Source organism: Salmo salar, chromosome 14 (genome assembly GCF_965601325.2).
Source record: "Salmo salar chromosome 14, fSalSal1, whole genome shotgun sequence".
NCBI classification, from domain to species: domain Eukaryota; kingdom Metazoa; phylum Chordata; class Actinopteri; order Salmoniformes; family Salmonidae; genus Salmo; species Salmo salar.
This window is the reverse complement of record NC_138304.1, coordinates 62,784,125-62,801,045: the sequence shown is the minus strand read 5'-3', so window position 1 is coordinate 62,801,045 and position 16,921 is coordinate 62,784,125. Positions and strand designations below refer to the sequence as shown.

The 16,921-nt window shown below is 44.1% G+C and overlaps 1 protein-coding gene across 4 annotated transcripts in view; it reads right to left on the bottom strand.

The window, feature by feature from the left end:
- LOC106569778 (plectin) overlaps nt 1-16,921 on the bottom strand; it is a 225,313-nt gene that overhangs the window by 8,102 nt on the left and 200,290 nt on the right. For all 4 annotated transcript variants that reach the window (XM_082961060.1, XM_045694589.2, XM_082961061.1 and 1 more), the window contains 7 exons: nt 9,965-10,143; nt 9,699-9,837; nt 9,068-9,424; nt 8,734-8,817; nt 8,530-8,634; nt 7,750-7,848; nt 23-3,373 (listed from right to left, as the gene is read on the bottom strand). In XM_082961060.1, coding sequence (XP_082817186.1) covers nt 23-3,373; nt 7,750-7,848; nt 8,530-8,634; nt 8,734-8,817; nt 9,068-9,424; nt 9,699-9,837; nt 9,965-10,143 — 4,314 coding nt within the window. The remainder of the gene's footprint in view (nt 1-22; nt 3,374-7,749; nt 7,849-8,529; nt 8,635-8,733; nt 8,818-9,067; nt 9,425-9,698; nt 9,838-9,964; nt 10,144-16,921) is intronic.

Genomic DNA, 16,921 nt, shown 5'->3' with positions numbered 1-16,921 from the left:
ATTATTTTACATTGCACAATACCTCTTTAGACTTAGTCTGTAGATCTGCAGCCTCTTTTTGTAATTTCTCCTTTTCTTTCTCAAGGTCAGCTATGGTTTTACATAAATCATCAGACTGTTTGCTGCTCTGTAATCTCTGCCCCTCCAGTTTATCTACAATTACTTTTTCTGAAGCATTTTGCTCTTTCTCTTGGAGACAAACTCTGATCTCATCAGCTTGTTTCTTGAATTTCATGGCCTCCTCCTCTGCTTTGGACTGAGCATCACTGAGCTGTGTCACCCTAAGCTTCAATTTCTCTGCCTCTGCAGTTGTTTCACGCTGCCTCTTGCGCTCAGCCTCTAGAGATTTTTGGAAGCCCTTTGTCTCCTCATCAAGACGCTGCTGCATTTGCTGCTTGTCCTCCAGCAGTTTTTGGGCCTGCTCCTGAGCCTTGTCCTTTTGTTTCTGGAGCTTCTCTGCCTCAGCTTTCAGTTTAGTTGCTTCTTGGATAGCTTGCATATTCTCCTTCAGCATTTTGTCAGCAAGAGCCCTCTGTTCGGCAAGCTCGGACTCTGCAATCTGTCTCTCTTGGGCTGCCTCCTGAGCTTCTAAGCTTAGCCTGGCAGCATCCTCTGCTAGCTTCTTCATGTTCTCAGCTTCCTCTTCCAGGAATTTCTGAGCATTTGCTTTGTCTTTACTCATGAGACGCTGATTCTCATTCTCAATTCTAAGCTTAAGTTTGACCAGCTCCTCCATCTGGAACTTGACCTTAAATAGCTCATCCTCAACTTGAACTTTCTGCTTGACAGCATTGCTAACTTCATCCTTCTGGCGCTGAAGCTCCTCATCTAAAACATATTTCTGCTTATCAGTCTCATCCAGTCGCAGTTTCACCTTTGCTAGCTCCTGCTCAACTTGTGTCTTCTGCTTCAATGTTTGTTGAGCTAGCTTTTTGTGCTTGGCCATCTCTGCGTCTGCCTGCTGCTTCTGTTTCAGAGCAGAAGCCTCAGCTTCTGCTCGCTTTGCAGCCTCCTGCTCTGCTTCCTTCTTCAGTCTCTCAGCATCCCCCTGAGCCTTGGCCTGTTTGGCAGCCTCAGCTTCAGCTGCTTTCTTCTGTTTCTCAGCATTCTCTGCTTTTTGACAGAGTAAAGCAGCCTCTTTCTCAGCTTTCTCCTTGGCCTTCTCAGCTTCTTGTGCAAGTTGCTTAGCCTTTTCAAACTCCTCTTTGAGCTTGGCCTGGGAAAGATTGTCCTCTTTCTGCTTGACCAGAACATCCTGTGCTCTCTTTTCTGCATCACTACATTTCTGTGCAGCCTCTTTGGCTAGAAGAATCTGTTTCTCTGTTTCTTTGTCAGCATTGTCCTTCTGCTTGTTAGCATCGGCAGCAATCGTTTTGAGGCGCTCAACTTCTTTCTGAGCTACATGGCATTGTCGCGCTGCTTCTTCCTCTGCAGCAGTGATCTTTTTAACTTTCTCTTCAGCCTGCTTTCTTTTGTTCAGCTCCTCTAAAGCAAGCTTTCTGAGTTTCTCTGCCTCTTCCTCAGCCTTGACTCTGTTCTTATGTGTCTCATCTGCAATGCCTTTAAGCTTGTTCAACTCCAACTCAAGATCCAACTTGCCTGTTGATGCTGTCTCAAAGTTTAGTTTTAGGATGCGAATCTCCTCCTCGACCACCCTCCTCTGCTTAAGAGTTTCCTCTACAATCTTCTTCTGCCTCTCCAATTCAGAATCAGAAGTCTTCATAAGCTGGGTGATCTTTTCATCAATGTCTTGCTTGTGCTGTTTTGCTTGGTCTTCTAAGACCTTTCTCTGATCAGCCTCATCTTCGGCTTTTCTCCTAAGTCTCTCATTTTCTGCCTCTTTATCTTTCATGGCAATCTCAGCTTCAGTTTTCAGGCCAGTTGCTTCATTAATGGCTGCCAGTTTTTCCTTGAGTATCTTCTCAGCCTCTGCTCTTTGCCGAGCCGCATTATTCTCCGCTACCTGCCTCTGCTTCTTTGCCTCTTCAGCGATTGATCTCAGCTTAGTCGCCTCTTCAGCTAGTTGCCTCATTTTCGATGCCTCAGACTCGAGGAGATTTCTGCTTTTCTCTGTTGTAGACATGGTCTCCTTCTCAGCTTTCAACTTCAACTGAAGAAGAACTTCCATTTCACTTCTCACTTTGGCCAGTTCGTCTTCTAGCTGTTTCCTTTCTTTTACTGCAGCATTCACCTCATTTTTCAGGCGCTGGAGCTCTTCATCCAATAAAGACCTCTGTTGCTTACCATTGTCAAAGTCAGACCTTAGGCGAATTAACTCTTGCTCTGCAGAGAGTTTCTGCTGTGCTGTTCCCTCTGCCAATTTCCTCTGTTTATCCAGCTCCTTCTCTGCCATTTCCTTTTGCTTAAGAGCAGCCTTTTCAGCCTTAGCCCTTTTCTTTGCCTCTTGCTCAGCTTCCTCTTTCTGTTTCTCTGCTTCCTCCTGAGCCTGGCTCTTCTTGTGGGCTTCTTCCTCAGCCTGGAGCCTCAAACGGAGTGCCTCATTGGCTTTCTGCCTCCACTTCTCAAGCTCCTTCTCTGCTTCCTCCCTGGCTTTGTTGGCTTCTTCTTGTTGCTTCTTGAGATACTCTGCCTCTTCCTGCAACTGAATAACATTGCCCTGTTCTTGTTTCAGCGATGCCTCAAGCTTTACTGCCTTCTCATTAAAGGACATGCGTTTGGTCTGCAGTTCGGTGGCGGCACTCTTCTGTGCCACCTCCTCCACAACCATCACCTGCCTATGCTTCTCCTCTTCTGCCTGTTTCATGCGCCTCTCTGCCTCTTCAGCTTGCATCTTGAACTTCTGCAACTCATCCAGGGCGTTCTGCTTTTGCTTGGCAGCTTCTTGTTCTGCCTCTGTTTTGCGATTCAGCTCCTCCTCTGCGTTGCGCTTTTTCTGAGTCTCTTCATTCACCTGCTTGCGAAGCTTCTCTGCTTCCTCCTGAGTAACTTTCCTCAGTCTCTCAGCCTCAGCAGCCATGTCCCTGAGCTGCTGAAGTTGGGCCTCAGCTGTGGCTTTTTGCTTTATGGTAGTCTCTAATTGGATTCTGATGATACGGATCTCCTCCTCCATCTTGGTACGACTATACAGTGCCTCCTCAACCTGCTGGCTCTTGGTTTGGATCTCCTGCTCTGACAGGTTCTTGAGTTCATGCAGCTCCTGCTGTATGTTGTGCTTCTGTTTCTCAGAATCTACTTTCACAACCTCCCTCCTGCTGACCTCTTCTTTCATTTTCAACTTAAGCTCTTGGGCTTCTTGTTCCGCTTTAGTGATAGCTTTGATGTGTGCCTCAGCTAACTGCCTTTGTTTGTCTAATTCAGCCTGCATCTCAGCCAACTTTTTTCTCTCCTCCTTCTTTAGTATTTCAGTAGCTGTCTGTATTAGTGGAAGCAAACAGAAAATGGTAAAACAATGTTAAGTATTACAGTGTTAGAATATAAATGTTTGAGCTGTTTGAAATACTCAGAAAAGTTAAACGTTTAAGTACATGTAGGTACACAGAGTGGGGTCCAGAATTATTGACACCCTTGATAAAAGATGAGCAAAAATGACTGTATAAAATAAATAATTCAAACACTGATAGCTACAGTGCATTCAAAAAGTATTCAGAACCCTACACTTTTTCCACATTTGTGACTCACCACCTGGATTTGGTCTTATGTAGCAAAAGGTGAAATTGTGTTTTTTTACATTGGATAAAAGTAGAGAGTCAGAGCTACAAAATGGTATATCATACGCTGCATTTGAGGAACAATGGGAAAGTAATTCTGCTTTGAAAGTTAATAAACTTGTAAACTCACTTTTGAGAAAATCACCTTCAAATGTTTTGATATCTAGTGATGAGCTCTTCTTTGTCTACACCGATTCAGCATCGTTAAGCTTTAGCCCCAACCATCTCGTTTCACTCTCGGAGCGCACACTTGACGCTCTGGCTGATGATTTGTTTACCTCTGGATAACATGAAAACAGCCGTTACTGACACCGGCCATATTCAACGGGTGTTGTACACACGTCACGTAACGTAAGCTGACGAGCCAGCCAGCTAACTTTAGCTAGTTAAGCAACAATGAACAAAGTGCCAACAATGAACAAAGTGCCAACAATGCCTTACCTTATTTAACTAGGCAACAAACTAACTAAGAACAAATTCTTATTTACAATGACGGCCTACACCGGCCAAACCCAGACGACACTGGGCCAATTGTGTGCCGCCCTATTGGACTCCCAATCACATCCGGTTGTGATACAGCCTGGATTCGAACCAGGGTGTCTGTAGTGACACATCTAGCACCGAGATGCAGTGACTTAGACCGCTGCACCACTCGGGAGCCACATTAGGCTCTAACCAGAAAAGCAAACAGCTCTGGGAAATTAATAATAACATCCGCTAGGGAGCCAGCCAGCTAACGTTAGCTAGCTAGCTAACAGTACATCTTAGCTTAAGACATATAGCTAGCTAGATAGCTAGCTAGATAAACAATGCACCTAGCTAGGTAAACAACATTTAAGATCACACACATCACATAACGTTAGCTAACAAAGCCAGCCAGGTAACGTTAGCTGGTTAAACAACAAACAAAGTGCCAACAATGCTACAGTGCTGGGAGCTAACTAACCAGGTCCAACGTTAGCTAGCTAACATTAGGCTTTAACTAGAATAGAAAATGGCTCTGGGAAACAAATAATAACGTCAGCTAGGGAGCCAGCCAGCTAACGTTAGGTAGATAGCTAACAGTACACTTTAGCTTGAAATGAAACCCCTTTCTGTCAAAATTACAAACGTGTAATATCTGAAAATGTAGCTAACTAACGCTAGACTATCTTACCTGTATACATCATCATGCCTGATGGACGCGTCTCCCTATCAGGAATGCCATACCACGGTTGCCCTTGGTTTGAAGATGTAATCCGGAGACAGGTGTTTTCTCCATCTCTTTAGCTATCATACTCTAATTCCACTGATTTCAAAACTTGATCCTCCAGAAAGTGTAAAGCAACACTTATGCAGCTCCACTACACAATACCTTAAAAAAAAGGCTGCGTTTGACAGGATTACCAACACAGACTGACGAGCTCAAATAGACAGAAGCCTTCAATATGGCAGACCAATCCAAACTCCTCTCTCGGCATGTCCAGCCCACTCATTATCTCAGCCAATCATGGCTAGTGGGAAGGTTGCCACTTTTTCTGTGGCTTAACCAACAAGGCTCATCATTTAACAATTGTTTTCTTATTTACAGATGGAATGCAAGTTTGTTATTAAGGCACATGAAAGTTCACATGTTCGAGAAGGCATTTCTGCCAAAAAACACATTAGTTATGCTTAGTTTCCTGAATTGGGTCAAATTTTGTTACGTTACAGCCTTATTTTAAAATTGATTTTAAAAAAACTCAGCAATCTACACACAATACCCCATAATGACAAAGCGTGAACAGGTTTTTAGAAACTTGATTGATTAAATTGATTGGACATGATTTGGAAAGGCACACATCTGTCTATATACAGTCCCACAGTTGTCAGAGCAAAAACCAAGCCATGAGGTCAAAGGAATTGTCTGTAATGTTCAGAGACAGGATTGTGCCAAGGCACAGCTAAGGGGAAGGGTACCAAAACATTTCTGCAGCATTGAAGGTCCCCAAGAACCCAGTGGCCTCCATCATTCTTAAATGGAAGAAGTTTGGAACCACCAAGACTTTTCCTAGAGCTGACTACCCGGCCAAACTGAGCAATTGTGGGAGAAGGGCCTTGATCAGAGAGCTGACCAAGAACCCGATGGTCACTCTGAAAGAGCTCCAGAGTTCCTCTGTGGAGATGGGAGAACCTTTCAGTACGACAACCATCTCTGCAGCACTCCACCAATCATGCCTTTATGGTAGAGCGGCCAGATGGAAGCCACTCCTCAGTAAAAGGCACATGACAGCCGCTTGGAGTTTTCCAAAAGGCATCTAAAGGACTCTTAGACCATGAGAAACAAGATTCTCTGGTCTGATGAAACCAAGATTGAACTCTTTGGCCTGAATACCAACCTTCACGTCTGGAGGAAACCAGGCACCACACATCACCTGCCCAATACCATCCCTACGGTGAAGCATGGTCTTGGCAGCATCATGCTGAGGGCTTGTTTTTCAACGGCAGGGACTGGGAGACTAGTCAGGATCGAGGGAAAGATGAACATAGCAAAGAGAGAGAGAGATCCTTGATGAAAATCTGCTCCCGAGAGCTCAGGACCTCAGACTGGGTTAAAGGTTCACCTTCCAACAGGACAACAACCCTAAGCACACAGCCAAGACAACGCAGGAGTGGCTTTGGGACAAGTCTCTGAATGTCCTTCAGTGGCCCAGCCAGAGCCCAGACTTGAACCCGATCTAACATCTCTGGAGAGACCTGAAAATAGCTGTACAGCAATGCTCCCCATCCAACCTGACAGAGGTTGAGAGGATCTGCAGAGAAGAATGGGAGAAACTCTCCAAATACAGGTGTGCCAAGATTGTAGCGTCATACCCAAGAAGACACGAGGCTGTAATCGCTGCCAAAGGTGTATCAACAAAGTACTGAGAAAAGGGTCTGAATACTTATGTAAATGTTACATTTCCGTTTTTTTTAAACACATTTGCAAACTTTCTAAAAACCTGTTTGAACTTTGTTATTATGTGGTATTGTGTGAAGATTTATGAGTAAAAAAAACATGTAAAACATTTTAGAATAAGGCTGTAACCTAACAAAATTGGGAAAAAGTGAAGTGATCTGAATACTTTCCGAATGCACTGTATATTGTATGCTAAAAAAGTTATAATGTTTTTGAGCATACAATATAGCAATTTATTTTATACAGTTATTTTTGCTAATCTTAATCATGGTTGTCAATAATGCTGGACCCTAAATGTATTTCAAATGAATAAATATTTGTTATCTAGGGACAGAAATGTTTGCTATTTGCTTTGAGAAAATAATCCCATAATTAATGTACGGCTCACATAGTGAGACTTTACATTGCAACAACACTATTGAGATCTTGAATAGCATAATGCAGTTGAGGTATTTTTCCTTGTTGTCTCTTGTAGTAACCATTTCATCTTTCATTACTAAGATCAAATAACAATCAATCAAAGAACACTTTCAATGTACTGACTTGGCTACTACTCTTGAACTTTACCTTGGACTAAGATTGTATTATCTTTTACCTTCTTCAAATTCAATCCACCATGTTTTAAAATTGGAAATAAACTTGAAAGGACAGAAGCAGAGAAATAATAATGTGCAAAGACCATGCAAAGTGTATTACCCACAGAGGCTAAGCTTAAATCGAGTTGATCAGTATTTTTCCATTTTTATGAAAAATTCTGAGCACCTACACGGCCATGTACAGAAGTTTGTAAAATGTCAAAGCTACTACGTACAGTAAGCAAGCCAATCCCGATTACTGACATTTACTGCATAATCTAATCCTACTTTTATGCAAGATATTGTGGAAGATATATTATTTGAATAATAAGAGACAAGGTCCAAAAATGGGGATGTATATTTGGGAAGTAGAGTGTGCAAAGCTGTCATCAAGGCAAAGGGTGGCTACTTTGAAGAATCTCAAATATAACATATATTTTTGATTTGTTTAACACTTTTTTGGCCAAAATGTTTGGCATGGAAAAGGGTTGACATGATAGCACAAACAGATCCTGGACCAGGATATTGTTGTTATGGTTAGTGGATAAGCAGGGAGCTGCTGCCTATTTTCAATCTGTCCCTCAATTACCTCCTCATCCTCAAATCGGCGTTGTGTCTCCATAATAAACTTGATGTACTGGCTGGTCAGAGTCATCAATTCACTGTAGCGGGTTCTCAGAGTCACATACTGAAAGACAATTCCAGATGTTTAAAGTCCTGAATCAATTGCGAATAATGATCATACCCCCAAGACATGCTAGCCTCTCACAACAATAACAGGGGAGGTTAGCATTTTTTGGGGGTATGATATTTATGCCTATGTAACTTTCTCACTCATCATTATTCACGACTCATTCAAGATTATCCATAATCATGGTAGCATCCACATTAATGTAGAAGTGTTAGAAACATTCTTATTCTTATTTACAATAAAAGTGACTCCAAAATGACACAAGACATTATTTACCATTCATTTCTATTGGGCACAAGATAATCTGAAACACAACTAAAACAAACAGCAAATGCATCCAACAAGTTTGTAGTCACTAGCTTGATGTAATTATTGTGTGCTAGGAATATGTGGCAAATACTACATTTTTGACTACTTTAACACACATAATTTGTTCCAATACTTTGGTCCCCTAAAATGGGGGGACTATGTACAAAACGCGCTGCCATTTCTAAACGGCTCACCCGATATGGATGAAAATACCCTCATATTAGCTGTCAGTCTGCACCTTTATCTCATAATCATTGTTTAATTAAAACTACCAATACTTTTGCAGCTCACTGTAATTGTAAACAACTTTAAAGCTACTGAAGCTGTAAAAGACTTAAATAAATTCCCCATCATGTCTATATGACCTACCTCTTGGATGATATTGTCAGATGCACACTCCATTTTGGTTTTCTTTAGGGGCGAAGCCAGAGGTGCCATTAGAGCTTTGTATGTCACCAACTGAAGCTCATAGTCCTGGGGAAAACACATTGACATAATTTACAAATGTTATTGATGCAACAAATCTCCATTTGCATAATCTTATTTTAAGTGGCATCTGATCTGTATACGCACCTTGACCGCATCAATATATGACCTTGCATGTTTTTGACACTCCTCAACCTTATCTTTGTTTTTCTCGATCTCTTCTAGGAGTTTCTGCAATAATAAAAGATTGTAAAAACTGACAAACCTAGTCTTGATAACGTAACATTATATTCCATCATCGAGCTAAGAAGCTTCATCTCCCCTATTTGTAATGGAAGCCTCCTGATACCTAGTCCTGAGTGCCTCACATCGATGGTGGATGATGTGAGCTTCCCTGTTACTATGTAAAACACTGAGCATCTAGGTAGAAAAGCGTTATATAAATCCAATCAATTATTATTATTAATCAGTTGTACAGTACCTTCTCCTGTGCCAACTGCTGCTTGAGGGCCTTGCTGTCACCGATGGGCACAGCCTGGATTTTCTCCTGCCTCTGCTTGGCATCATTGAGCCATCTGATGAGCCAGTCATAGCACTCGCGGTAGGCGCGCATCTGCCTCCCCAGCAAGTCCAGCTCGCGTTGGCGCAGGTCTATCTGGGCGAACATGGCCTGCCAGCGCTCCTCTAGCACAGCCACTACTTGGCGAAAGTGTTCCAGCTCGGCATCATGCTCGCTGTGGACCTGCGTCATCCGCTCGTTTACGACCATCGCCTTCTGCAGTTCCTCCTGGAGAGTGTCGAACGTATGCTGGTCATCCTCGGCCTCGCCAAGCATTGTCTACCAGAGAGAGAGGGAGAGAAAGAGAGAGAGAGAAAAAGAAGGAGAACGAGAGCGAGTGAGAGAGTTAGAGAAAAAGAGCGAGAGAGTAGACAGAGAGAGAGAGAGAGAGAGAGAGAGGGGGAGAGAAAGAACAAGAAAGAGGGGGAGAGAGAGGAACATTGCTACAAATGCATAGAAATCATTAAGTCACTGTCTGATAACCAGTCCATATGAAAGCATTGTCTACACACCAACGGATAGAATACAGTTCATTCTAACAGAGATACTGTACCTTTAGCTGGGTGCGGTAGTTCTCCACCTCTTTTTCGTCTGTTGGCATCTTGTTGACATCTCGTAAACGGGCTTCGTACTTTTTGAGGGTGTCTTCCACTCTCTTTGTGCTGCGGATCACTATGTCGATGGTTTGCAGTCTAAACAAGGAGTGGTGTATAGTGTTAGCTGTGTGTGTATTATGATTCAGATAAACTATTTAGATTGAAGATGTTACTTATTGGTCTTATGGTTTTGATATGCATGTAGAGTCAGTGAGGGACTCACTTGTCCAGGTACACGGAGGACAGACTGTAAATGTGCTCCATCTTCTTCAGCGTAATATCCAGCTCAGAGCACAGTACTGGGGCGGAGCTGGACTGCTGAGAGGATGTCAGCACCTTCTCTGTCTTCTCAGCCACATTGGTCAGGTCTTTCTTCAAGTCCTCCAACTCTGACTGGACTTTCTATGAGCAGAAAAGGGAATAATGGACCATAACTAGCCATTCCACCTGCAGTCTTTTTTTCATGGAGTTGCTAACAAGCAAAAAAGGAATACAAAGGTCTTCTGAAATTATTACGACAAGAATCGAGCAGATGTAACATACTACACAGCATGTCTGATCTAAAAATGTTAGTTTGCCCTTCTACTGTCTAACTTAATTTACTTGACACAAGGGAACTTTAAATAGTTTCCTAAACAATAACCCTCTGTTGAATGTGGCCTGGCTCTGTTTCAAATAGGCATGTTATCTATTTTGGGCTGACAATTCATCACAGATCTACCATTAACTTTAGTCTGTTTACTTTGGGATTGGATGTGTGATTTACGGTAACCATTGCAGTGGCATGGTGACCCCTGAATCTAAATTACATACAGTCATGTGAAAAAGTAAGTACAAACCCTGGAAAGTGTTTTTATATATATATTTTCTTTACATATTTGGACACCTGGATATTTGAGCTAAATTCCAACCACATTGTCACGTCCTGACCAGCAGATGGAGCTATTGTATTAGTTTTGGGGTCAGGACGTGGCAGTTTTGTGTGTGTGAATGTTTGTGTTGGTGATTGGGACTTCCAATTGAAGGCAGGTGTGTTGAGTTGCCTTTGATTGGAAGTCCTATATAGGTGTGTGTGTTTTTCTTTGGGGTTGTGGGTAGTTGTTCTTGCACTGTGTTTTTGTATGCCTGTAAGACTGTTCCTGTCGTGTGTATTGTTTTTCCAGTGGATGCTTTACTCCTTTTTTTAATTAAAACATGAGCATCCATATTCCCGCTGCAGTTTGGTCTATTCAACACGGCTCTTTTTGTGACAGAACTACCCACCACCAAAGGACCAAGCAGCGGAGAAGAGGACAGAGGAGGAAGCCACAGGAGGACTATTGGAAGCAGCGCGCTCGGGAGGAGATGGATTCCTGGTCGCTGGAAGTATTGGAGGAGAGGATTGACTGGACATGGGAGCAGTTGCGGGCCCACTGTGACAACCTGCCTGGGAGGCAGGTAGAACCCGAGAGGCAGCCCCAATCATTTTTTTGGGGGGGGCACAAGGGCTATTTGGCGGGGCGAGATTGGCGGGGCAGACTGGACAGGTCCCGTGCTTTGGGGTTGGGGCTGTGGTGAGGCCTGGGATTTTCAGGCCGGTAGGCACAGTACCAGCGCCCCGCATGTGCCAGGGCGAAGTAGGCATCGAGCCGGAAGGGGTGATGCCAACCCTGCGCTCAAGACCGCCAGTGCGCCTCTACGGTCCGGTGTTTCCCGCCATACGCACTAGCATGGAGGTGCGTGTCTCCAGGCTGGCACGTCCAGTACCAGCCCCACGCATCAGGCGTCTAGTGCGTCAGCCCAGCCTCGCCAGTCTAGAGTCACCTGAGCTGCCCGCCAGTCAAGAGTCACCTGAGCTGCCCGCCAGTCAAGAGTCACCTGAGCTGCCCGCCAGTCAAGTGTCACCTGAGCTGCCCGCCAGTCAAGAGTCGCTTGAGCTGCCCGCCAGTCAAGAGTCGCCTGGGCTGCCCGCCAGTCAAGAGTCGCCTGAGCTGCCCGCCAGTCAGGAGCTGCCAGAGCCGCCCGCCAGTCAGGAGCTGCCAGAGCGGCCCGCCAGTCAGGAGCTGCCAGAGCGGCCCGACTGCCCAGGGCTGCCTGAGCGGCCAGACTGCCCAGGGCTGCCTGAGCGGCCAGACTGCCCGGAGCTGCCAGAGTGGCCCGACTGCCCGGAGCTGCCAGAGTGGCCCGACTGCCCGGAGCTGCCAGAGTGGCCCGCCTGTCCTCCGGCCCAGCCCGAGTGGCCCGCCTGTCCTCCGGCCCAGCCCGAGTGGCCCGCCTGTCCTCCGGCCCAGCCCGAGTGGCCCGCCTGTCCTCCGGCCCAGCCCGAGTGGCCCGCCTGTCCTCCGGCCCAGCCCGAGTGGCCCGCCTGCCCTCCGGCCCAGCCCGAGTGGCCCTCCTGCCCTCCGGCCCAGCCCGAGTGGCCCTCCAGTCCTCCGGCCCAGCCCGAGTGGCCCTCCGGCCGAGCCCGAGTGGCCCTCCTGCCCAGCCCGAGTGGCCCTCCTGCCCTCCGGCCCAGCCCGAGTGGCCCTCCTGCCCTCCGGCCCAGCCCGAGTGGCCCTCCTGCCCTCCGGCCCAGCCCGAGTGGCCCTCCTGCCCTCCGGCCCAGCCCGAGTGGCCCTCCTGCCCTCCGGCCCAGCCCGAGTGGCCCTCCTGCCCTCCGGCCCAGCCCGAGTGGCCCTCCTGCCCTCCGGCCCAGCCCGAGTGGCCCTCCTGTCCTCCGGCCCAGCCCGAGTGGCCCTCCTGTCCTCCAGCCCAGCCCGAGTGGCCCTCCTGTCTGCCAGGGTCAGCCCGAGTGGTCCGTCTGCCAGGGTCAGCCCAAGTGGCCCGTCTGCCCGGCGCAGCTAGCGGCGCCACCGAAGTGGGCGACGCCGAAGCTGGAGCGAGGTCCACGTCCTGCACCTGAGCCACCTCCAGGATAGGTGGGTTGGGGAGGGAGGGTGTAGCACAGTGCCGTCGTTGACGGCAGCCACCCTCCCTTCCCTCCCTTATTGTTTAGGGGTTATTGTTTAAGGGGTTTTTGTTGGGGATTTTTTTGGGTGTGTTTTCTGTTGGTAGGTGCATTCCGGGGTCTGCACCTTGGGGGGGGGGGGGGGGGGGGTACTGTCACGTCCTGACCAGCAGATGGAGCTATTGTATTAGTTTTGGGGTCAGGACGTGGCAGTTTTGTGTGTGTGAATGTTTGTGTTGGTGATTGGGACTTCCAATTGAAGGCAGGTGTGTTGAGTTGCCTTTGATTGGAAGTCCTATATAGGTTTGTGTGTTTTTCTTTGGGGTTGTGGGTAGTTGTTCTTGCACTGCGTTTTTGTATGCCTGTAAGACTGTTCCTGTCGTATGTATTGTTTTTCCAGTGGATGTTTTACTCCTTTTTTTAAATTTAAACATGAGCATCCATATTCCCGCTGCAGTTTGGTCTATTCAACACGGCTATTTTTGTGACACACATGCATTGATAAAGGTAAACCAATTAACATGTCACACCAAAAAAAATGTAACTCTGAAAATGCAATTTCCTTATTGGAAAAAAAACTTAATACACCCCTACCTTTGCCATGACATAAAATAGAAAAAATTTGAATCAGGTGCACCAAAACAAGTGCAAATGATTAGAAAATCATCAGAGAGTAACTTGGGAAGGTCCAGCCTTCCATAAAGATTAGAAACTTGGTCTGGTTTGGTCTTAAGATTATTGATCCCCATGAGTCTGGGAGGGGTTAGATATCAATTTCCAAGCAATTCGAAGTACATCATTCCACTGTCCAACAGATCATCTACAAATGGAGAAAATTCCAGACCACTGGAAATCTACCTAGGACAGGTAGTCCCACAAAATTCAGCCCAAGAGCTGACCGAAAGATGCTCATAGAAGTCTCAAAGAACCCCAGGGTAACATCAAGAGATTTACAGGCTTCTCTAGCCACAATCTATGACAACTGTCAGAAAGAGACTAACTTGGCCTACATGGGTGGTCTGGAAGGAAGAAACCTCTGGCAAGACTTGAAAATGGCTGTCTAGCAATGATCAACAATGAACTTGACAGAGCTTGAAGAATTTAAAAAACAATCATGGGAAAATATAGTAAAATCCAGGTGTGCAAAGCTCTTAAAGACTTATGCAAAAATACTCACAGCTGTAATCACTGCCTGTAACGTCTGTTTCCAACTCACACCCTCAAACACGTAGATGCCCTGAACGCAGCTCACTTTCCAGCTCACACTCTCAAACACCTAGATCCCCCGAACGCAGCTCACGCTCCAGATCCCAATCAACTGAATTTTAATCACCTGTTCACACACCTATCACACACTACTTAGTTCAGTTCTTTGCACCCAATCACTGTGAGGTATTGTTTGTTTTGTGACACCGTCTTTCAGAGTGCTGGGTTTCCTGTGATTTACTCCTCCCGTGTATGATAGTTTTTGCCTGCCTCACTAACGACGCCTTTTGCTATTCCCTGCCTATACTTTAGCCTATCGGATTTCCTGTTATCTACCTATTGCCTGATCTCCCGGACTACGTTACTAGCCTTTTCCCTGCCTGTACTGTTGCCCTTTTGGACCCCCTGTGTATGACCTTCTGCCTGCCCCTGGACCCAGCTACCTGCCTCCTCCTGTGGTCCTTTGCAATAAACAGCTGCTGCGCCCTGCGCTTGAAACCAGCTCTGTCTCCCCTCGTGTTCATTACACCGCCAAAGGTGCTTCAACAAAGTAGTGACTCAGGGTGTGAATATTTTACTTTTGGTGGGTAAATATATACTGTACACTACCGGTCAAACATTTTAGAACACCTACTCATTCAAGATTCTTTTTTCTTTACTATTTTCCACATTGTAAAATACTGAAGACAACAAAACCATGAAATATCACATATGGAATCATGTAGTAATCAAAAAAGTGTTAAACAAATCCAAATATATATTTGAGAATTCAATGTAGCCAACCTTTGCCTTGATGACAGCTTTGCACACTCTTGGCATTCTCTCAACCAACTTCATCAGGTAGTCACCTGGAATGCATTTCAATTAACAGGTGTGCCTTAAGATAATTTGTGGAATTTCTTTCCTTCTTAATGCATTTGAGCCAATCAGTTGTGTTATGTCAAGGTAGGGGGGTATACAGAAGAAAGACCTATTATGGCAAGAACAGCTCAAATTAGCAAAGAGAAACGACAGTCCATCATTACTTTAAGACATGAAGGTCAGTCGATACGGAACATTTCAAGAACTTTGAAAGTTTCTTCAAGTGAGGTCGCAAAAACCATCAAGCGCTATTATGAAACCATTTTATTGGTAAACTACACGGTAATGTAAAAGTAAAAAAAAAAAAAAGTGTGATCCAATATGTAATATAGTACATTTATCATAATTTGGTTTTAATCCAGAGAAAAGTATATAGATCCTCTGATGGTGTAGAGGGATTCTAATTGTGGATTTAAAAGAAAACATCAATCGAACAATGACAGCTTTGTTTTTAAGCCCTGGATTTCTAATCCCTTCATATTATTGTTGGCTCTGATTATAACATCTAACATTAATAATAAATAGATATGCTGATATTTGACAAACTTGCTTTACTCTTGACAGTTTAAAACTTTCTGAGATGTAGCCATTATTTACTGTTTTACACCTAGGGTTAATATACATAACTTTAACCCATTTTATAGGAGATTCTCAAATTTAAATATTCCAGGTATTTATATATAAACTCCAGTCGTATTTTATTAAAGGCCTTTTCAAAGTCAGCTATGAAAACCAGGCCTGGTTTCCCAGATATTTCATAGTGTTCTATTGTTTCCAGTACTTGTCTTATATTATCTCCAATATATCGTCTATGTGAAAAACCTATCTGATTAGGATGAATAATATCTGACAATACCTTTTTAATTATATCCGCTAAGCATTTAGCTAGAATTTTTGCATCACAACACTGAAGTGCAAGAGGCCTCCATTTGTTTTAATGGACTGGATCCTGTTTCAGTAATAATGAAATTAGACCTTCTTGTTGAGTGTCCGATAATCTATAATTTTTATAGGAGTGGTTAAAACATGCTAATAACGGTCCTCTGAGTATATCAAAAATGGTTTGGTATACCTCCACTGGTATGCCATTCAGCCCTGGAGTTCCCAGACTTAAAGGCTTTAATTGCATCAAGAAGTTCCTCCTCTGTAATTTGGCCTTCACATGAGTCTTTCTGTACTGCTGTTCATTTTACATTATTAGTGGAGATGGAGGAGACAAAGAAAAACATATGCTTAAAGTACTTTACTTCCTCTTTCAAAATATTGTTTGGTGACTCCATCATTTGTAACAAGTTTCAGTAAAAAAAAATTGGTAGCATTTTTCCCTATACTCCATCCAGTTCGATTTATTTTTGTAATATATTACACCAGATCTTTCTTGAATAAGTTCCTACATTTTTGGGGGTTTTTCCTCTAACTTACTCTGAGCCTCTATGGTACAGTTTTTTATTGCGATCTATCTGTATCGATCTATCCTTCCATTTCCTATGGTAATATGGACTCTTTTGACCTAAACTGCTTTTGTCTTCGAGATGAGTACTGAATTGCATGGCCTCTAAAGGCACATTTAAAAGTGTCCCATACAATAAGCGAATCTGATGTACCTATGTTATGTTGGAAAAAGTCAGTTATAAATTATTCTGTTCTAGTTAAAAACAAGTTATCATCCAATAGACTATAATTAATGGTCCGACTACATTCTGTCCCCTATCAAAACTTTTTAAACTTTTGGTGCCAGAGAGAATGACATAAGAAAGTAATCAAGACAACGAGCTTGACTTGAGTCTCACCATGTATATCTCACTAGGGCAGGATATTTAAGCCTCCATATATCCACTAATTCCAATATATCCATGACATTCATGATTTCCTTAGGTGCATGAGAGTGATAGTTTGTAGTGTGATTTCCTTTACGGTCCATAGAGGTATTTAAAACCGTATATAATCTCCCACCATTATAATAAAGTCTTGTATTCCTTCTAGGGTTGATACATTACTATATATTTTTTCAAAGAAATGTGGGTCATCATTATTTGGACCGTATAGGTTAATGAGCCATATCTGTTTATGGTCCAAAAACATATTTAAAATCATCCATCTACCTTGAGGATCTGTTTGGAAAATGTGCCCATTTAGATCAAAATTACTGTTAATTAATATTATCACCCTTTTTAAATTTCTTTCCCC